At 34.6% G+C, this 24,465-nt stretch overlaps 1 protein-coding gene across 1 annotated transcript in view; it reads right to left on the bottom strand.

Annotated features, from left to right (window-relative positions):
• Window positions 1-24,465, bottom strand: part of LOC128182484 (renin receptor-like) — a 71,058-nt gene that overhangs the window by 5,474 nt on the left and 41,119 nt on the right. Inside the window, exon 6 of the mRNA XM_052851119.1 lies at window positions 16,408-16,557. Coding sequence (XP_052707079.1) covers window positions 16,408-16,557 — 150 coding nt within the window. The remainder of the gene's footprint in view (window positions 1-16,407; window positions 16,558-24,465) is intronic.

The raw sequence follows: 24,465 nt of genomic DNA, 5'->3' as shown, positions 1-24,465 counted from the left end.
CACTCTCAGGTCTTAAACAATATTTGTGTGAAGTAAGAACTTCCAATGTTTCTCCCTAAGAAAGATATAGATTGGACACAAATTTTGCCCTTTTCCTTCCAGAGACCTTGAACTTGCTAAAATGACATTCGGTCCAAATAATGACACACCTTTAGTCATTAGCATTTTTTGTTTGAAGTGAGGACTTCTAATGTTTCTTCATAAGATATGGTTCGGACTAAAATTTTGCCCTTTTCCTTCCAGTGACTTTGACTTGCCCAAATGAGCTTGGGTCAAAATAATGACACACGTCCCTCAGGTCATAAGCAATCTTTGTGTGAAGTAAGAATTTCAAATGTTTCTCCATAAGAAAAATTTAGACCCGAATTAATTGCACTTTTCCTTCCTGTGACCTTGAACTTGCACAAATGACCTGAAGTCAGAATCATGACACACTCTCAAGTCATAAGAATTTTTTTGTGAAGTAAGAACTTCCAATGTTTCTCCAAAGGAAAGATATGGACTGGACACGATTGTACAGGAAGACAGACAGACAAGATGATTCTTCTGACCCCCCCCCCCCCCCCCCCCCCCCCCCAAATAAATCAAAATCAAAATCAAAGGCCGGAACAGCCACAAAGGCGTCGAGCTGACATTTTCTTTTATATAGAATGATATCAATAAATGACTTTCTGTACTAATAGTCATTTATATCAAATAATATTAGAATAAAAAAGTAAATGAATTATGTTTTGTGCTGCTTTAGAAACAAAAATAAGTATATTTCCTTATAAAATAGGCAGTGATGCGTTTATAATACAATAACTCATCATGGTTAGAAAAATCGAAGAAATAAAGTTCAAAAATAAATTATTTTCTTTCTGCTTTAAAAAGTCTTTGAACAATTTTCACTTGTTCATAATTTAAATACATTAACAGTGTGTCCCTAATTATAATAATAAAACACTTTTATTTATTTCAATTTCCGTTTGAAACAAGATTACCTATGGTATGGTTGTTTACAAACAAATCCACAACACGTGCTATCTAAAATGCTCGACCAAACCTACTGCATTATTGTGTTTATTTATTGCAACAAAATCACTAGATACATTTATTGCTTACATTTATTTTGGAGACCGTGCCCAATAACAAATAAATTTACATATCAAATTTATTGTTATCGGGCACGGTCTCCAATTAAAATGTAAGCGATAAACTAAAATAATCTTTAAATTAGTGAATTTTTATACTTTAATTACTGTATTAATCCGCCATTTCTAGACTTATGCAATGAGTTGTCAATAAGCAAGGAGGCAAAGTTGGTTTTTCTGTACACAATTTAGTTGAACAAATGGAATAAAAATATTGTAATATGTTAAATACTTTAAGGAACTTATTTCTTATGCGCATTTAAAAGGCAGTGCAGAACATGAATTTTGGACGATTGCCAATCCAGACGATTGCTAGAAGGCTGCCGGGCCTAATTAGCTTGATGCCATAAAAAAACTTTGTCTGAGGTATAATTATGTACAGTATATATGCAATAACAAGAGATGTTTGTGAAACACTTATGCCCCCCCTCCCTTGGAAACATCCACAAAGAAAATGAATGTAAACTAGAATTTTTCTAAGTCCAAGGGCCATAACTCTGTTGATAATTGCTCTATCTAACCCAAAATCTAGATATTATCATGATAAATCTGTATACCAAATTCATATCAATATGTGCACCCTCTGCGAAGAAAATGAGCGGAAACTGCAAATAACTGGAATTTTTCTACGTCCAAGGGCCATAACTCTGTCGAAAATTGCTCGAGCGCACCCAATATCGAACTTGACCTAGATATTATCATGATAAAGCTATATACCAAATTTCATTTCAATATGTTCATCCTCTGCGAAGAAAATGAGCGGAAACTAAAAATAACTAGAATTTTTCTACGTCCAAGGGCCATAACTTTGTGGAAAATTGCTCATTCATACCCAAAATCGAACTTGACCTGGATATTATCATGATAAACCTATATACCAAATTCATATCAATATGTGCACCCTCTGCGAAGAAAATGAGCGGAAACTGCAAATAACTGGAATTTTTTCTACGTCCAAGGGCCATAACTCTGTCGAAAATTGCTCGAGCGCACCCAATATCGAACTTGACCTAGATATTATCATGATAAAGCTATATACCAAATTTCATTTCAATATGTTCATCCTCTGCGAAGAAAATGAGCGGAAACTAAAAATAACTAGAATTTTTCTACGTCCAAGGGCCATAACTTTGTGGAAAATTGCTCATTCGTACCCAAAATCGAACTTGACCTGGATATTATCATGATAAACCTATATACCAAATTTCATTTCAATATGTTCATCATTTGCGAAGAAAATGAACGGAAGCTGTCTGTCGGTCGGTCGGTCCACCAGCAAAGCAATATGCCCTCCCTTCTTCGAAGGGGGCATAATAAACAAGTGCATGGATATATAGTTATTGTTTTTAAGACATTTGACTGTAAAGACGGTGTGAATGATATTTGGGCATTTCTAAAACATACTCAAAAGCCATGTCATATGTGTTTCACTTTTTTGTTCTTGAGAAATGAAAATATAAAATACCTTTCAGTAATTCTTGAATACCTCAACAGTGTTACGCACTATGAAATCTAAACATAGATGTTCTTTAAAGTTATTTAAGTCATATTGGGGATTCCTCTATGTGTGTGGGGCTATTTATTGACAAGAGGAGAGGAAGATATCAACGATATGTTATTTTGCATGGCAAGTAGGTTTTGAGCTCAATTTGTATATTTACACACATTTTTTTCTACCGTATTATGATTTCTTGCCATTTTTTTTTTTTACAAGAATTATATAAAGACGAAAATCCCCATACAAATCACGATGTGTAATATTCAAAGATAGAATTAACGCCATCAAACTGTATGATGTATTATGTTTCAGTAATCGAAACAATTCAGGAAAAGTGTATCAAAGCAATTTTTGACAAACGAATGATAATAAAATCTAGTCTATGCCAGTACTGGTTCTATCTTTAGATTGGATATTCTGTCCTTTATTCCAAATGCTACCACTGTAATCGAAATCTGGCGTAGGAATACATACGACTACAAAAAAATATCTAAATTGTTTGTATCATTTAAAATCTTACTATATTTAAAGGGTACCTGCAGCCCAGCCGATGTGAAACTAATTTCATAGAATTTATTTACCATAATCTAATGCAAAAAATGTTTTGAAATCAATGCAAAAATAACGGAGTTACGCCGCTTCAAAATGGCTATTTTTACCTGCTTTGAAAAATCTAATCAAGAAGAAAATTATATAGAATTAGGGAAAAACGAGGCTTCAGCGGAAGTGACGTCATGAGGTCAAGCATTCATAAGCTAATACATGTGTATATAATCCGTCAATCAGTGGTTAAATAATCATGCATGAGACTATCAAAAAGTAACTAATGTTAAAAATAAATGCCTTTGTTGTTACTAAAATACTAAAATCACTAAAATAATGACAAAATTTATAATTCAGCAATTTAAACTTGTTTTTTTTTTAAAAATCTAACCTAGTTTCAAAGGTAATTATGTTGGTCTTATTATCTTATTTAATAAAGTGCAACTTTCTTTCGAGCGCTATGGTCAGCAATTAAACTTTTTTACTCCATATAGCTTAAATTGTCATACTGACAACGAATCATTATGAAATCTGAATAAACTTAACATTTTGACAAAGGATGTTAGTTAGTGTAAAATGAAATTCCATTATTGTATTTCTAAAGAATACGAGACATGCTTCATCATGCAGCCATCTTGGACTTTCGCCTTGATCCGTTTATAATCCCGTTTTTGTTTGTTAAAATATGCATACTATATTGATTGTTGTTGGTCTGAAATATTAGTGAATAATTGGTTGCAATTTTATGCCTTATACGAGGAATAGACCCCATGTTACCTTTTACAAAATATGTTTTATCAATATAATTAATAATGTCATGGAAAAATCATCCAAAAGAATGGCAATATTAACAAAATATGTTTCTTATAACAATAGTGCTTTAATTGATTGTCATTCTGCTACATATGCTGTGCATTTATATCCAAAATGTGTTACACATTTGACTAAATTCATAAAGCAAACAATTTCCCCAATTCTGCATTTTTGTTCAATAAAATACGGGTTTAAAATCAAACAACAGTATATTTAGTTATCCAGAGTAGATAAGGAAATAAAACAAAAGAAAAAAATATTCATATATTGATAAAACAATGCACGAAAACAAACTGTTTTCACATGATATTATACAGTTGTTGACTGGGGTCGAGGGCAACAGTTGATCTGTCGGACCGGCTCGCAAACTGTTGCCCAAGGCCGAAGGCCGCGGGCAACAGTTTGCGAGCCGGTCCGACAGATCAACTGTTGCCCTCGACCCCAGTCAACAACTGTTTTGTTATACCCCTTCTAATCAATAACACTATTTGGCGGAATGTGACGTCACCGGTCAACAGTCTTTTTTAACAGTCGATTTTAACAGTTCCAATCCAACAGTTCCAGTCCAACAGTCAAAATGCTGGACTTTTTTTTGTATAGAGTTATATATTAGTAACTGTTTTACAGGGGTATAACAATCTTGTTTCTCGTGTAGCGGCCCCCGTGACATCACAGTACGAGGGTTATTAAAAGAGTTCGAGGACAAGTTAGATAGTGAACGGACTCTTCGCATGATAACAGCAAAACTTATCAGATTTAAGCTTGACGTATTTTCAAAGATATATGTAAAAATTTGTTTTTTTTAATGCACCATAAAAAATATACAGCTTAATTATTTTGACAAAATATGCTTTACCGAGCTAGTCAGTTTTTTAATTTTTTGTATTTTGTACACATTTTTCCTTATTAAGAAAAGTAACGTTTAAGGGCATAAAAATGAACGATATTTTTTATGATATCACAATAGCTTATGAAGGTCATTTTGTAAAAATTTCAATTAAATTGAAGAATTTCTGACCGTTTTATCGCCAATTTGGACGAAAAACACTTGAAAAATGACTAAAAAACCTTGACGTCACTGGACATCTTGGAGCACTGAGCCTTCATTTAATTTTGTGTGCAAGCAGGAAAATCTCCGATATAGACCGAAATGTTCTTAGATTCTGCTATTTTTACAGAACAAAGGTTTAACAAGAGGCCCAGGGGCCACATTGCTCACCTGAGCAAAAATTGCCTTTACTCTGATCAAATTAACATAACCCCCCCACCCCATTTTGTGGCCCCACTTTTCTCTAGGGAATCATGGTTTCATCAAACTTTAATTTGCACAACCTGTGCTTTCACACAATTTACTGCTTTTTGGACTGAAAACCTTCCCTGGATATTTTTAATGAAATTCTCTATATATTCTTAAGTAAAAATTCATCTCCCCATTGCGGCCCCCTCCTACCCCCAGGGAGTATGATTTAGTAAACTTGAATTTACACTACCTGAGGATGCCTCCACACAAGTTTAAGTTTTTCTGGCTAAATAATTTTAAAAAAGATTTTAAAAAATTTGATTCATATATTCCTATGTAATAACCCCCCCCCCCCACACTGTAGCCTCACCCTACCCCCTGGGACCATGATTTTAACAAACTTAAATCTATATTATCTGAGGATGCTACCACTCAAATTTGAGCTTTCCCAGCCTAATAGTTTTTGATAAGAAGATTTTTAAAGATTTTCTCTATATATTCCTATGTAAAAATCCATTCCCCATTGTAACCCCACCCTACCCCCGGGGACCATGATTTGAACAAACTTGAATCTACACTACCTGACAATGCTTCCACTCAAATTTGGGCTTTCCTGTACTTTTTGAGAAGAAGATTTTTGAAAAATACCAACAATTTTAAATTATCTCCCCTTTAAAAAAGGTGTGGCCCTTCATTTAAACAAACTTGAATCACCTTCACCCAGTGATTCTTTGTGCCAAGTTTGGTTGAAATCTGCCCAGTGGTTCTGGAGAAGAAGATGAAAATGTGAAAAGTTTACAACGACGACGCAGCCTGGACGCCAACAACGACAGACAACGGACAAATTTTGATTTGAAAAGCTCAGTTGAGCTTTCAGCTCAGATGAGCTAAAAATGGGAGAACTGATATTTTGACCTCTTGCAGCACCCCAACCCCCATACAGCCCGGATCTTGCACTTATGGATTTCGCTTTTTTTCCTTATCTAAAGTCGAAACTGCGTGGACAGAGACTTTTGGACCTAAATGATCTACGATATGCCACAAAAGACATTATACAAAACTTAACAAATAATGGTATGAACAAGCATTTCATAAATGGGTCAAATAACTTCAAATGAGTGTGGAACTGATAGGCTTTTACTTTGGAAAATAGTAACATAATTGACTTTTAGTTGTTTGATGTCAACTGACGTCGCGGATATATGAAATGGTGCTCCGTAAATCTAATTCATGCAAAGCAAATTCATGTATCTTTTAAAAAAAATTAAATTCCTATGATTTTTTGCATACTTATTTTCAATTGGTTGTCATTTAATTAAACATACGCCATCCTACAAAGTACACAGTAATTTTGCTGTAAATCACTTTGTCCTAAAAATTCCAAACAACCCTCATACATCTCGCGCCAAATCGTCTTGATTAAAAAATCGTTCAGGTGTGAAATCGGGTTTTCCCCAAATATCTCGAAAACTACTTATTGCAGTAAAATTTTCACAATAATGTTTTTACACATAGATCTCCATAATATCAAAAATTGACCGGCACTGCGGGTACCCTTTAAAATATTTATAAATAAATTTCCTTCAGAAACAGTGCTCCTGAAAACATCACATCAAAGGACTACATTTGTATATATGGTTTGAGCCTAAAATGGCCCCCTAAAATGAACATTGTCATTTTACTGTAATTCTTTGTTTTATTAAATTTTGTACAAATATACATTTGATGTTTTCTCATAATTTTCATTTTGATTTTAGTGTCCACAATTTAAAAATATGACATCATAATGTTATGATAATCATAGCGCGCAACAGGATGTGTAGTGTCTTCTGAAAAGTTAGAGAGACGCCAGGGATCAGTGAGGAAAAACATTGAGGAATCCTAAGTAACTCGGCAATGCTGTGCGGGATCTACATACAGTACAGCTCACGAGTATCCCGACAAAAACACAGACCACCATGTTTGAAAGTCCACGCTGAGCGTGGAAGTGTCGGTACCTTTGATCTATTGTTCTCTGTTACGGCCACAGAACGAGAAAAAACACGGTGCGACACGGTGCAACGCGATGCAACACGGACAATAACACGGTGTAACACGCCGTATTTACCTGTGAAAAAAGGAGGTTTTAGGAATAAAACTTATAAAGAACAAAATATTTATTGATGTACGTAAGAGAATCAAAGAAAAAGACAAAGAAATAGAAATAAATACAATATTTATGCACGCAATTTTCAGACGTATGCGATTGACACGGTTGATTTTTGTTAATATCAAAAATCGATATCGCCCACATAAAGGTTTGATCAATTAAAACACTAACACTTTCTTTTCCTTTTTAAAATTCAAATAAACGGTTCCATAAGTTTTTGTTTCAGTCCGTTTTTAAACGTAGTAGTAATCGTAGTTACTGTAGTTTGGCAGTTTCAGTAGTGCATATAACCATAACTGTGATCTTTTCTCACTTATACTCTATTCAACGATAACAAATCGAACGGGTTGTTGAAAACAAATGTACTTTCTCTAAATTGTATAATTATACAGCTTTATATCTAATATATTTTCAAATTTTCTTTCTTTTATACATATGTGTGATGTACTTGTCCATGTAGTACCGCACGGTACATATTCATAGCGCTAAGAATCCGTGGATCGGTAATTTTTTATTTCATCTTTATAGCAACTTGAGTTTAGAAATTATTTGTGTTCCAAGAAACTACTCAGTATTGCAATAATTACTGTTTGATTGTTTATTGATCGTCATATAAGAGAGAGAGAGAGAGAGAGCTAGAGAGAGAGAGAGAGAGTACCAGTATGAGTTTAATTTAAGTACATTTTACTTGTAATTCAGTGTAATAAGTTAGATTTATAGTTTCCATTATATTGAACCCTTTTCCCTAAAATTGCGATAGAATATATGCAGTCAGGGTCCACGTGCTATCCCTGTCAATCAAATCAGCCCGCGAGATACACCACGTGCTCCTTCCATGATATGGAAAAAAATGTCGTTCTATTGTTTTTTTAAGTCCGCAAAATAGAAAAATGTTTAACAATGAAGTATTCAGTGTTTGAAATGTTTAGTTTCTTCATTCTTATACTGCATGCATGCGCGGATCCAGAAAATTTTTCCAGGGGGGGTCCGAAGGATAATTGTGTTTGCCAGGGGGGGTCCGAGGCATATTTTCGCGATAATTTTACTATGTAAATTTAATAAATTTTCATTTTCCAGGGGGGGTCGGGACCCCCCCGACCCCCCCTCTAGATCCGCGCATGGCATGCATGAGGGTTGGAATATTACGATGTAAAATCTCTCTCTCTCTCTCTCTGTGCAATCATTTTAGAATTATAAGAGTTCTATTTGTATCAATTTAATTCATTTATTTTAGATCCATGGTTTTAATAACGATTTCAACACAATGACTAAAAGTTTGTAAAGTTCACGATGTAATAAGATTTTTCGTTAAAATTTCGACGCTATTTCACATCAATAAAGTTGTGTTTATTCTAAATGCTTGCAAAAAGTTACCGGTATTATCTCATTCATCTTTTTAATCAATCAGGGTTTTTTGTACATATGTATGTGTACCCGGTAAATAATTTCTTATCGCAAGTTAATACTTTGTGAAATTCCCGTATTTATAGAGTTGCTGAATTGTTCCCCGGATCCACGCGCCGATAGTCCTACGTGTAGTTGTTTGTGTACATATCTACAGACAATTTTTTTGTTTGTTAGAGATTAGGAAAAATCATTGAACTAACAAAGAAGAAGTAAGATATATTCAGACCATACACACGACGGGTTGTGATGAGTTACCAAACAGGTGTTCGCGGAAAGGTGTGAATAACGGCACCTCGAGTACACCTGTTCAGACGTCCAAATATACACACAGTTAGTTGTAAATTCCAATGACACCTAACAAGACAGACAATAACACCTGTTGTGTATAGAACCCAAGATGAAAGACAGTGCTGTGTATCTGATCAGCTTCCGTACGAGTGTTTTTTTCATGTGAAATCACGAGGCCATTACGAGCTATACGGAAATAAAGTTGAAAATTATTTTATGAAATGCGGGTATATTTTTAATACATGTACAATGTTTGAAAATAATTTAACAAGAGTTTGTACATGTATTTATCTATAATCTATAATATAAAAGTGATTTTTTGTTGATTTATTGCTAGTGATTCTACATAAATAGCTGAAGTCCAAATTATTCGAGTCACCGGTAATATGGGGTTGTTTTTTACTACAGCACATCAACAGCACATGTTTTTAGAAAAACATGATCTGAAATGTTTTCATTTCTCATTTTTAATAGGTATAAAGTAAGGCTGTAAATTTATCAATAAATCAGAAATTGTTTACAGATAACAGAAATAAGACGTTTAAGCTCCCGACATTTTAATAGGATCGTCAGTTACAACATCACGTGTGTTAAGAAAAAAAAAACAAGATGAATTAAATTGATTTGAATTTTGATTATATATTAATTGATTATTAAATATCTTTGGTGAATTTATTTCAATTTATTTGAGAACAAATGAATTAAAAGGTACCCATTTACGTCAAGTTTTCAGATCACAAAAAATTAACTTCACGTTGACAGCCTCGATAATTTTCTGGGTCTGTGCAACTTAAGTCGACATTCTTTTCTTTTCTAAATATGAAAAGGATATATATGTTTCAACCCTTGTTTAGCCATAATTTCTTTATTTCTAAACATACGCTATTTCTATCAACGTCTCAGGTAACGATATCCACTGAGTAACACAGTGGCCACGGAGTTACACGGGCGGCCACGGTGCGACACGGTGCTTTTTCTTGAATTTTCCAATACACATACACGGTGTCACACCGTGTGCACGGTGCGACACAGACCGTTTTCCACCGTGTTTTTTACACGGTGGGTGTCGGGATACTCGTGAGCTGTACTGTATAACTGTGACTGTTGGACCGTCTTTTACTTTCTGTGAACTGTGATCCGCCTGTTAACTGTGATCTTCCTGTGAACTGTGATTTGTCGTGTGAGCGTACCAACCCGTAAAACTGCACCATCCTGTCGCCATTCAATCAGCTGAGTATCTGTGAAACTTTGTTAAGATTACTGTAAATTCCTTATATTACGCGAGTACTTAATTCCGCGACCCCGCTAGTTTGTGTCAAATCGCTAAAATTTAAAATTGCGAACGTGGAACTTTTCTCCTTATTTCTCATAGTTTTCAACTCTCAGAAAATCATGGCGAGATTTTAAAATCCGCGAAGGATGCTCCTCGCGATATTACGTTGATATTAGTTCCTCGAATTTAATTAGGAATTTACAGTAATTGATTCTGTATTTGTTTATCGTTTGTGTGTTTTGATATATACAGTCGCACCTGCTGTTACGGCCACCTTTAATCAGCGGCCACTCGCCATGAGCGGCCAGTTTTAATTCCGCCCGTTTAGTTTTACACTTTATTTTAACTGATTTAAGCGGCCACCTGTCTAACGCAGCCAGCGGCCACTGTTTTTAGGTCCCGTGGCTTCAACATGCCTGTTTTCAACGGCCATTTTGTCTGTTTTGTCACATGACTTTTGAATCTGACATGTGACCCCGTATCGAAAGAAGCCAAAATTCGAAAGCTGATAATGAGTTAATGACAAATAATTGAGTGTGTTATTCGAAGTCTGCTGAGATTTAATGTGATAATTGATTATCATAACACCTGTTTTGTGTTGTTTATATATCGACACGTACTTATATACTTCATTACAAAGCCATTGTATATGGCCAGTCTTGCGCGGAACAGCTTAATATGTACTTTTTTTCCTAGAAAATTTCTTTGAGATAAAAAACATAGGTAATCACAGATTACAAAGCTCACCGAGACGAGACATCACCCTTATGAGACTTCACCTTTATGAGACCACCTTTATCATATCAAATGAAAATCATACTTTATGATCTTGGATATTCATGGATTCTGTTTTGACATAATATCGTATATCATCTGTTAAAAAATTGTATGATAATCATATGTTCATATGTTAATCAATACAATAATATAAAATTAAATATTGCATACTATCATATTTACAACATATATCATATAATACAATAAAATATCATAATAAACAATGATGAGATATGATATTGTAACGTATGATATGACATTGTATTGTGTTAATATACGTTATTGTGTTTGATCACATAATACAATATCATAATATATAAAACAATATAGTATTATATTACAATATCATATTACATAATACATCATAAAATTGAAACATATGATATTATATTGTATAATATAGTATGATATTGAATGATACTGAATCATTTTTGAAACATAATATAATATTGTATCATATGATACAATATAATTTGATACAAAACTGTATCATATCAAATGATACAATATTATGTGATAAAGTAAAATATATAATACGACATTATATAATACATATTGTATCATAAGATACAATAATATATTTAACAATATCATACAATACAATTTCATGTGATGTGATAATATATCATATTATAAACCAATGTCATATTATACAATATCGTATGATACGATATTATATAATATAACAGTATCATATTATACAATTTCATGTGATATAATTCTATATTATAGAAACTAATATCATATAATACAATATCGTATGAAACAATATTATAGAATATACATATGTCATAGGATACAATATTATATTTTGCAATATTTTATGTAATAGTATCATGTGATAAAATAATAAATTAATTATACAATATAATATTATACAATATTGTATCATAATATACAATACTATACATAACGATATCATGTTACAATATCATAACATAAAATATAAAAAAAATTGATACAATATTATATCGTATCATATAACTTTTTATAATATTACATATGATATTGTATTGTATCATTTTAAACAATATTGTTTCATACTATACAATACTATATCATAGGAATCATGTTATATCACATATTAACAAACACATCTATCTATCGAGCAGGTTTGAGCAGGGAAGGAGATTTCTTTGGCATCCTTGATAATGGAGATCAGGCTCTGCATCTGAAGCAACCTCTGCATTTCATTTATAATATAGTTAAATCAACTATGCAAGCTATCATCTATAAAACATGTGACCTGTTCCAAAAAAACTAAACCTCATCCAGCATCTGAAACCTATGGCTCAGATTCAGCATTCAAGCCATTCAGGTGCATCAGTATACATAAGACGCATCTCCATGCAAGTTTGGTGAAGTTCAGACCAGTAAAAACTGAGATATCATCATCAGAGGGCACTAGCAATTAAAACCTTAACCTGCTCCAGCATCCGCAACCTATGGCTCAGATTCAACATCCATGCCTGTCAGGTGCATCTGTATCATAAGACACACCATCCATTCAAGTTTGGTGAAGTTAGGAATTGTAATAACTAAGATATATTTTTTAGCATCCTTGATAATGGAGATCAAGCTTTGCATCTGAAGCTTCCTCTGTGATTCATTCATATTACAGTTTAATCAACTATGCAAGTTTGAAATAGTACTATTAAACATGTGACCTGTTCCAAAAAACTTAACCATATCCAGCATCTGAAACCTATGACTCAGACTCAGCATTCAAGCCCGTCAGGTGCATCAGTATCATAAGACGCACCATCAATGGAAGTCTGGTGTAGTTAGGACAAGTAATAACTAAGATATAATCATCAGAGGGCACCTGTTTCAAAAACTTTAACCAGCTCTAAAAACCTTAACCTCCTCCAGCATCCGAAACCTATGGCTCAGATTCAGCATTCAAGCCTGTCTGGTGTATCAGTATCATAAGACGCACCATCCATGGAAGTCTGGTGAAGTTAGGACAAGTAGTAACTAAGATATAATCATCAGAGGGCACCTGCAACAAAAACTTTAACCAGCTCTAAATACCTTAACCTCCTTCAGCATCTGTAACCTATAGCTCAGATTCAGCACCCAAGCCTGTCTGGTGCATCAGTATCATAAGACACACCATCAATGCAAGTTTGGTGAAGTACGGACCTGCAGTAACTTAGATATTATAATCAAAGGGCACCTGCAACAAAAACTTTAACCTGGTCCAATAACCTTAACCTCCTCCAGCATCTGAAATTTAGGACTCAGATTCAGCATCCAAGTCTTTCAAGTCCATAAGTAGGTCCAGATGCATCTTCCATGCAAGTTTGGTGAAGATAGGACAAGTAATAGCTTAGATACAGGACCTGCCACAAAAACTTTAACCAGGTCCGGACGCCAACGCCGAGGGTATAGCATAAGCTCCCCCTGACTTCGTCTCGGTGAGCTAAAAAACGGGTTCTTAATATATATAAGAATGTAATTTTGATACTTTTTTTAAAAGGTAAAACATCGGCTATCGTAGTTCAGTAAGTAGCCTTTGTACGGAAACGCTACTTCTGTTTGTTTACCGCATTTAATCCCTTGAAAATTATCATTTGGGCGTATTTAGCAGAAAATGTTTTGTTCTTAATCCCTTGATAAATAAATGGAATTAAAACGGCCATTTAAAATTAATATAAACTCTTTATTTAGCAATCCGAGCTGTGCATTCACCATCTCTGTGTACGCCGCCATTACAGATGCTATTAATAAATCAGCCAAAATGAAAATACTCGATGTTTTTTCCCCATTAATTTGAAACCTGGATTAAGAGGCCACCTGTCTTTAGCGGCCAATTTGGCATTGTCCCACAGGTGGCCGCTTAAAACAGGTGCGACTGTATGTAATATATTAAATGTGTAAGCGTTAATTGTTTTGACTGGTGTCTTTTGTATGTGTCGCTATATTTAGAATTGGGGAAAGTTTTTGGGCTAATTTTAGATTTCTAGTTCGGCTCACGTTACAATAAAGTTAACCTTTTCCCGCCTCTTTCTCATTTTTAGCATAAAACGTCTTGATTTGAAACAGTTTTTCTTTAAGGAAACATTGAGCGACTGCTTGAACAAACAAAATATTTTCACCAAAGATGTATCTCTCCAATACTTATAAGTGACAAAAAGTTCGTTCCTGTTCAAAGAGTTGCTCTATATTTCCCATTCGAAAAAAGATAAGAAAAATGACCATTTTTGACTGATTTTGATTGAATTATAAAAATAGCATCACTTCTGACGTCATATACTGCCAGTGAGTGCATATAAATCAAATAAATAGATGAAAAACATATTTTAGGTCAATTCTTTTATAAAATAACACAACAAATTAATGTACCTGAATCATATTAAAAATAGCAAATTATGGGGGCCAAATTTGACTAATATCATATATATATATATATAGTTCTTTATCAATTATTTTCAAGTACATGTACTACTTTTTGTCAGTGGTGATGATTTGTACTTAGGTCCAAACACCGTTTTACTTCCGGTTTGCCAGTGTAACTGCATAGGAGAGTTGATTAAAATAAACTCCCAATAAAATGTCAATTTACAATTAATACAGAGGTTGAGATTTTTGTGTACTTTGTGAATCCCCTAAAACAATGTGTATTTTGTCATCATTTTTCATGTTTGTATCTTTTCTACACATTTGAAGAATCATGTAGTGTGGCATTACATGTAATTACAAACTTGTAGAATTTCTCTGCAAACAACTCTATGCATGGATAATAATAAAGTTGATAATTCACAAAAAGGAACATTGTCAAATAACTTTTTCTTGTTAAGTGTTGACAGAACAATTTAGTGCTCCTCAGAATTTTCTATTAAAGAAAGCTCAAATTATGGAATTAATTCAACACATATAAACCGGTAGAAGAAAAAGAATTAAGTTTAAGAAATGTTTACTTGTAAGTTGTAAGCTAGCTTGGTTAACAAGAGGCCAATAGGCCTTAACGGTCACCTGAGTACCATAGCCCATACACAAACTTGTCGAGGAGTCTAATATATGCATTTAATTAAGATTCTGGAGTAAAAAAATAATAATTTTGTAACATCGACCACCTGAAATCTTTTAAAAAAAAACTTATGAAAACTATAATTTTAGCGAAAAACTTATAAAGATCATAATAGAGTGCATGACCTGATATTGAAAAGGTACAAGGCTCTGATAGAAACAAGGTGGCTATTACACGTGTTTTATTTAAACAGGGGCAGACAGAAACTCTCCATGTAGGCATTTAATAAAAAAAACAAAGAAGAAAATAGCTTTAAAAATATTGTGAATTTTAATTGTTATTTACTTCTGTTCCAACTTTCAAATATTCAACTTACAAAATTTCACATCAGCATCTGGTATTTAAACCAAAATCAATTTACATGTACATTGTATTTATATTATTTCCAGTTTGTACACTTTAAAACAACATTATTTTAAAACCACTATTTTTCAATTATGCTATAAGACACGCCCATTTCGTATCACTCATGTTTTATGAAGTTATTGGGTTTTAGGGTTCAAAATTGATTTGTAATGTTATCACAGTTGAAAATGTAAATATTTGAATTTGTTTTGGTGTTGTGATTTTTTCATATACTACTATGTGTGGATTAATACTATATATTTTTGGTGTATATATGACTCTTTTAAGAAGTGTTGAAGGCTTGTAATCAGTTGCAATAAACAGATTGAGACTGTGCATGGCATTTGGCTTTGCTTTTTTCACTTTTTGATTCCATTAATTATGTTTGCATTTTAGGATCTAAGGATCCAGACTTAAAATTGACTTCAGTCTGCATTATAATTTTTCTAACCTATCACTATATATTTGAAAGATATAATGACACAAAAATGTCATTACGAATTAATTTTACAATATTCTGCCCTGTTTCCTAAACTTAAATGTTTTCCATATAAATTCAATAATTCAACCCCCACTTCTTCCCAGTTTCATTCTGACAGACCCCCATTGTTGAAAGCAATGTACTTGCATAAAATTTGGTATGATAGCTTTCTTCTATTCATAATATTTCCACAAATTATAGCCTTTCAGTTTTTAATAACAATTATTTATGTGTTGTTTTCTAGTTATTTCTATTATAAACTTTAACCCTGTTTGACCCAGTGGTTCTGCAGAAGATGAAAATGGGAAAAGTTTATGATGGCAACAAAAATGATGACAGACAAGGGACAATTTTGATCAGGAAAGCTTACTTGAGCCTTTGCCTCCGGTAAGTTTAAAATTTCAGTTAATTTTTACTTCTAACCTACCTTTGTGATGAAGTCTGATATCAACCTTTGAGCATCATCAGCCTGCGGCGATTTTCCACCATGCTTTTTAACAATATCATTCAGACCAGTGATGGTGAAGGAGAAAAGATCAGGAGATTTGCTCTTAAGCATGTCTGGAGAATTGCTGACCTACAAAATTTATTTGTAACATGTACTTGTGCATTCCTCATTTCCCAAGTTTTCAAAAAATCATGCATTTTTATTGATTTAGGTCATACCATTAAGTTGAAAGTAATTATGAAAGAATTCTCAAATTGTTTCAAATGTGAATTAAACAATGCAAGTTGAAAATGAAAATTCAATTGAAAGCATTGCACAAGTATCTTTTCAATAGTATACTGATAAATGATATATTTCCCAATGATATCTCCCACTAAGAAAATATAATCCCAGTATTTATCTATTGGGATGGAATGGGTGCACCATTTTTCCTCCAGTGACCATGAACTTGCACAAATTTCCAAAGCTCAAGGTCAGGACATATTTTCAGGTTACAGGCAATCTTTGGGTCAAGTTTTTTTTAACATTTTTGATTGCAACATATGATCTAGACAGGAATTATGCATTTTTTGATAATGACCTTGAACTTCCACAAAAGACCTTGGAACAAGATTATGACACACCCTCAGGTCATAAGCAATTTTTATGTGGAGTAAGAACTTCCAATGTTTCTCCATACGATATAGACTGGACAAAAATAATTCACTTTCACTTCCATGATATTGAACTTGCCCAAATGACCTTTGTTCAAGATCATGACACACCCTAAGGTCATTAGCACTCTGTGTGAAGTAGGGACTTCCAATGTTCCTTAATAATCGATATGGACCAAACATGAACTAGAGGTACTGTAAGGAACCTCACAAATGATATCCCCAAGAAAGCAAAAATAATTATTCCAGTATTTTCCTATTAGTCCAGGAGTGGAATGGGTGCACTATTTTTCTTCCAGTGACCGTGAACTTGCACAAATGACCAAAGCTCAAGGTCAGGACATATCTTCAGGTCACAGGCAATCTTTGTGTCAAGTTTTCCCTTCTATTCATTTTCCATCACAAAATATGGTTTTGGCAAGGAATTAAGCAATAATATTTTTATTATTTGACAATGATTTTGAACTTGCATAAATGATCATGGGTTAATATCATGACACATCTTCAGGTGAGTCAGGTCATATGCAATCTTTATGTGATGTAGGAATTTCAATGTTTAAAAAAAAAAAAGAAGGTAAAGAGCAGACACATATTATCAAATTTATCTTCTACTAACCCTGAACCTGCGCAAATGACCTCAGGTCAAAATCACGAAACACCCTCAGATCACACGCACTCTTTGTGTGAAATAAGAACTTCCAATTTTTGTTTGTAAGAAAGATACAGACCAGACAGCAATAAGGCACTTTTTCTTCCAGTTACCTTGACCTTTCCCAAATGACCCTAAGTCAAAATCATTTAACATCCTCAGGTCATAAACAATCAATGCGTGAAATAGAAATTTCCACTGTGCCTGCATAAGAAAGGTATAAAGAAGACACAAATTGCGTACCACACTTTTCCTTCCAGTGACCTTCAAGTTGCACAAGCTCATGACACACCCTCAGGTCATAAGCACTCTTTGTGTAAAGCAGGAACTTTCAATTTTCTTCCATAAGAAAAATATGGACCCCAGTATTAACCGGGGTCGCGGTTTTAACAATTTAGAATCTAAACTATTTGAGTACTTTTGCATAGTAAACTCATAAAGGATCATGTACCAAAAATATTGCCTGTGGCCCAATAAATTATATCAAATCAAAAAATGTTTTGATAGTTTTCAAACAAGAGTATATAACTAGACTCTTGTTGCTATAGCAACAAACAAGAGGCCCATGGGCCACATCGCTCACCTGAGGAAAAATAGGTATGATAAAATCAGCTTAAAGGGTGGAGTCATAATACAAACTATCTGGACAATGTACAATAATACATGTAGATCCTGTATAAATAAAATCCATTTTCCCCTGGATATTCTTATGTTTATAATCATTAGTCCCTTTTCTAACAGGATGATTTTTTAGTCATATCATATGTTGAGTATTGCAGTTCTCAAAAAGATCCTTAACAATAGTTTATATATGGGATATAAACGTACATCAAACTCTGAACCTTCTCGTGAGGCCAAAGAATTGTCCTGGGGCCAAAGTCTTAACAATTATAAAGAATCATCTGGCTGATTAGTTTCTGAGAAGAAGATTTTTAAAGATTTACTTTATATATTCATATGTTAAACTTCGACCCCCCATTGGGGCCCCACCCTACCCCGGGGGTCATGATTTTCACAACTTTGAATCTACACTACCTGAGGATGCTTCCACACAAGTGTCAGCTTTCCTGGCCGATTAGTTTCTGAGAAGAAGATTTTTAAAGATTTACTCTATATATTCCTATGTAAAACTTCGACCCACCATTGTGGCCCCCTCTACCCCCGGGGGTCATGATTTTCACAAATTTGAATCTAAATTACCTTATGATGCTTTCTCTATATATTCATTTGTTAAACTTCGACCCCCCCCCCATTGTGGCCCCACCCTCAGGAGAGCTAAAAAGATTAAGTTTACAATACAATAAGTTGTTAAAGTTGGTTTCTGGAAGAACAGACTTTGAAAATTTTCTTAATAAATATTGACAAATTTTTTACTTTTTTAATCTTTAGTTTTTAAGATCTGTGTACAAACATAGAATTGTGAGCAAATCTTTGTATCTTGCTTATAATTCGAAGCTTAACACTAAAATATGGTTAGTAAATAGAAATTGTAAACAATTAAACACAAGAAACATGCACTACATGTATAACAAATAAAGAACACAATTTATTTTTTCAAAATGAACCATATATATACATGTATATACCTACATATTTCCGTCAGCGATATCAAACTCTATTTAAACTGAATAAACTCGAGAAAACGTCGAGCATCTCAACATAACCTATTGCATTAATCTACCATTATGCAAAAGATAATGCCGAATTACTGATAGAATGAATTGTATTTCAGAACCCCTATATCAGATTTTGCTTAATTTGCGCAGGTAAACAGTTAACTGTTTGATTTACCGAAGTATCCGTTTGATTTGATACGTAAAAATTACGAAATACAGACGATAGTTTCCAGGTTACAAAGCGTAAATAATGAATACGAAACGAAAATCAGGACAAGCTAACACCAACGTCATGTGTGAAAACTGTCAACGCATTGAAATATTTAGCCGCAATTTACTTCACAAAATCGGCACCAATATATTTTGCATGTTTTAAAATTTCCCTTCATACGCGAACTGTTGCACAACAAGCAGATTCATCATAGTCAAATCGACCCTTTTTCGTATAATGTCATGCCCGCTGCTTTAAACAAAGAACAAAGAAGTATGGAATACGAGTCTTGGTAAAATGGTAATGCAAACCCGGTGTCATATAATATTTTGAACCCCGCGATATATTGAACCCGGGTTCAAAATATCGCTGCGATATATTGAACCCCCCCATAAAATATTGAACCCGGGTTCAATATTTTATGGCCGCGATATTTTGAACCCCCCTCTATTTTTCATTGTTATTGGAGAGGGGGTTCAAAATATTATGGCTGCGATATATTGAACCCCCTACTTATTTCCAATTCCCATTAAAGAGGGGGTTCAAAATATTATGGCCGCGATATTTTGAACCCCCCTCTATTTTTCATTGGTATTGGAGAGGGGGTTCAAAATATTATGGCTGCGATATATTGAACCCCCAACCTTTTTCCAATTCCTATTGGAGAGGGGGTTCAAAATATTATGGCCGCGATATTTTGAACCCCCTATTTTTCTCAAATTCCTATTGGAGAGGGGGTTCAAAATATTATGGCTGCCATATTTTGAACCCCCCTCCATTATTAATTGCTTTTGGATAGGGGGTTCAAAATGTTATGGCTGCGATATATTGAACCCCCTATATATTTTCCAATTCCCTTTGGAGAGGGGGTTCAAAATATTATGGCCGCGATATTTTGAACCCCCCTCTATTATTCATTGCTATTGGAGAGGGGGTTCAAAATATTATGGCTGCGATATATTGAACCCCCTTCCTTTTTCCAATTCCCATTGGAGAAGGGGTTCAAAATATTATGGCCGAGATATTTTCAACCCCCTCTATTTTTCATTGCTTTTGGATAGGGGGTTCAAAATATTATGGCTGCGATATATTGAACCCCCTACATATTTTTCAATTCCCATTGGAGAGGGGGTTCAAAATATTATGGCCGCGATATTTTGAACCCCCTTCTATTTTGCATTGGTATTGGAGAGGGGGTTCAAAATATTATGGCTGCGATATATTGAACCCCCTACCTTTTTCCAATTCCCATTGGATAGGGGGTTCACAATATTATGGCCGCGATATTTTGAACCCCCCTCTATTTTTCATTGCTATTTGAGAGGGGGTTCAAAATATTATGGCCGCGATATATTGAACCCCCAACCTATTTCCAATTTCCATTAGAGAGGGGTTTCAAAATATTATGGCAGCGATATTTTGAACCCCATACCTATTTCCAATTCCCATTGGAGAGGGGGTTCATAATTTTATGGCTGCGATATATTGAAAACCCTTCTTATCACTGGCTATTGGAGATCTAGGGGTTTCAAAATTTAATTGCTGTGAAATTTAATTATAAATAATAATGCCACCCTTCTTTTATTGCTTTTGACCCCCCCCCCCCCAATCTTTTCTTCATGCATATACAGAATTCAAATTATTTTTTTTGGGGGGGGAGGGGGTAGATGGAAGGGGGGGGGGGGTATAATTGTGCTTTTATTGTCAGTCCGTAATAAAACATATTATGAATGAAAATCATATTGTTTTTTGTGATTCTTTTTGTTACCAAGAAAATAGGGTATCCTTGGAGGTTACTCTAAATGGTAGTCCCCAGGTGGGAGAAAAGGGGGCTAACACCTGTGTACTGTGTATACACACCGGTGGTAGCTAGGTAAACATTAATTGGCTCCCTTATTAACTGACATCAGCCTGTAAAATATCCCTGTTATGTAATACAATTTGGGAATTGTGAGTTTCTACTGATCAATTCATTTGTGACCGCATCGGCCATGGACTTGGAAGAGTACCATGATAAGAAGGGTTTTCAATATATCGCAGCCATAATATTATGAACCCCCTCTCCAATGGGAATTGGAAATAGGTATGGGGTTCAAAATATCGCTGCCATAATATTTTGAACCCCCTCTCCGAAGGGAATTGGAAATAAGTAGGGGGTTCAATATATCGCAGCCATAATATTTTGAACCCCTTCTCTAATAGCAATAAAAAATAGAGGGGGGTTCAAAATGTCGCGGCCATAATATTTTGAACCCCCTCTCCAATGGGAATTGGAAATAGGTAGGGGGTTCAATATATCGCAGTCATAATATTTTGAACCCCCTCTCCAATAGCAATGAAAAATTGAGGGGGGTTCAAAATATTGCAGCCATAATATTTTGAACCCCCTCTCCAATAGCAATGAAAAATTGAGGGGGGTTCAAAATATTGCAGCCATAATATTTTGAACCCCCTCTCCAAAGGGAATTGGAAATAAGTAGGGGGTTCAATATATCGCAGCCATAATATTTTGAACCCCCTCTCCAATAGCAATAAAAAATGGAGGGGGATTTAAAATATCGCGGCCATAATATTTTGAACCCACTCTCCAAAGGGAATTGGAATTAAGTAGGGGGTTCAATATATCGCGGCCATAATATTTTGAACCCCATCTCCAATGGGAATTGGAAATAGGTAGGGGGTTCAAAATATCGCAGCCATAATATTTTGAACCCCCTCTCCAATGGGAATTGGAAATAAGTAGGGGATTCAAAATATCGCAGCCATAATATTTTGAACCCCCTCTCCAAAGGAAATTGGAAATAGGTATGGGGTTCAAAATATCGCAGCCATAATATTTTGAACCCCCTCTCCAATGGGAATTGAAAATAAGTAGGGGGTTCAAAATATCGCAGCCATAATATTTTGAACCCCCTCTCCAATAGCAAAAAAAAATAGAGGGGGATTCAAAGTATCGCGACCATAATATTATGAACCCCCTCTCCAATGGGAATTGGAAATAGGTAGGGGGGTCAAAATATCGCAGCCATAATATTTTGAACCCCCTCTCCAATGGGAATTGGAAATAAGTAGGGGGTTCAAAATATCGCAGCCATAATATTTTGAACCCCCTCTCCAATAGCAAAAAAAAATAGAGGGGGATTCAAAATATCGCGGCCATAATATTTTGAACCCCCTCTCCAATGGGAATTGGAAATAGGTAGGGGGTTCAAAATATCGCAGCCATAATATTTTGAACCCCATCTCCAATGGGAATTGGAAATAAGTAGGGGATTCAAAATATCACAGCCATAATATTTTGAACCCCCTCTCCAAAGGAAATTGGAAACAGTAGGGGGTTCAATATATCGCAGCCATAATATTTTGAACCCCCTCTCCAAGAGCAATGAAAATTCGATAGGGTTTCAAAATATCGCGGCCATAATATTTTGAACCCGGGGTTCAATATTTTATGGGGGGGTTCAATATATCGCAGCGATATTTTGAACCCGGGTTCATAATATCGCATAATATATTGAACCCGGGTTCAATATTTCGCGGTATCAAAATATTATATGACACCGGGCCATGGCAAAATAAAAGCCGGGGCAGATCGGCAATCGTCAATTCCAAATACGCATCATTTTGCAGCAATATTTACAGCGAATACAAATATACTAGTCCATCAAATATCCTGAAATTTTAATGAGATTGGCAGATTAATAACTGCCAATCTTTTGTTTTGCCCAGGCCAAGTCTTGCCTACCCATTTTACCGGATGCCGAACACGAAGCTATAAAACTGATTGAAAAACGCCTTCCCTTTATCATTATTTTCGTAATAACTCAGATTTGAAACAGAATTACCCCTTAATTTTTGCAATTTATATTTTCCTTCCCATAAGGATAATTTATGCTAAACTACGTTGAATTTGCCTCTGTAGTTCTTGAGAAGAAGATTTTTAAAAATGCATCCCCCTTTTTCTACAGTTTCAAGGTTTTCTCTGCTTTGAATATCGATCGGACTTTTATTTCTGCAATTTATATTCGCCCTCCCAATAGGGTGCTTTGTGCCAAATTTGGTTGAAATTGGATAAGCGGTTTTAGAGAAGTTCAAAATGTAAAAAGTTTACAGACGGACAGACGGACGACAGACAAAATGTGATGAGAATAGCTCACTTGAGCTTTCAGCTCAGGTGAGCTAAAAAGTCTTCCGTTCCTCATGTATTAATCAGTACAAAAAATCCATTCTGTAAACAGAAAATGGATATAAATTTACTGTAAAGGAATTCCCAAGAAATAAACAACACAAAAAGACAAAACGTCAATTTTTGAGTACTTTCTGTGATGACTGAAAGTTACGCCGGATCATACAGAACATAGTTAAAAGTTTGGATGTTCAAGTTTTTGTTAGTTATAATATCTCCTTCAGAAAAGAATTTCGTCTCGGGACTGGAAACGAACAAACGGAAGTGATTTAAGAAGTTGAAAGTACATATTTTAGTACATTTACCTTCGATACACTACTGTTCATCACATTGAGTAAAATGTTAAACAAGAGGCCCAGGGGCCACATCGCTCACCTGAGCAACAATTGCTTTAGTTCTGATTAAATTAGCATTACAGTTTCAAAATATCTTGACAACTAAGTACAGTAGATCTTGCTAAAAAAGTTGAAAATCTGCCAATTTTTATCCACCTCTTTCTTTTGGTAAATACCAAGCCCCTTTTGTTGTTGTACCTGTAAGAAGATTTTTCTCTATTCCTATATACCCCCCCCCCCCCCCATTTTGTGGCCCCACTTTTCTCTAGGGTATCATGGTTACATCAAACTTATATCTGCATAACCTGTGCTTTCACACTAAGTACTGAGTTTTGGACCGAAAAACTTTCCCAGAATATTTTTAAAGATTTTCTCTATATATTCCTA

This window comes from Crassostrea angulata, chromosome 4 (genome assembly GCF_025612915.1).
Source record: "Crassostrea angulata isolate pt1a10 chromosome 4, ASM2561291v2, whole genome shotgun sequence".
Lineage (NCBI taxonomy): Eukaryota > Metazoa > Mollusca > Bivalvia > Ostreida > Ostreidae > Magallana > Magallana angulata.
This window is presented reverse-complemented; position numbering and strand designations above follow the sequence as displayed.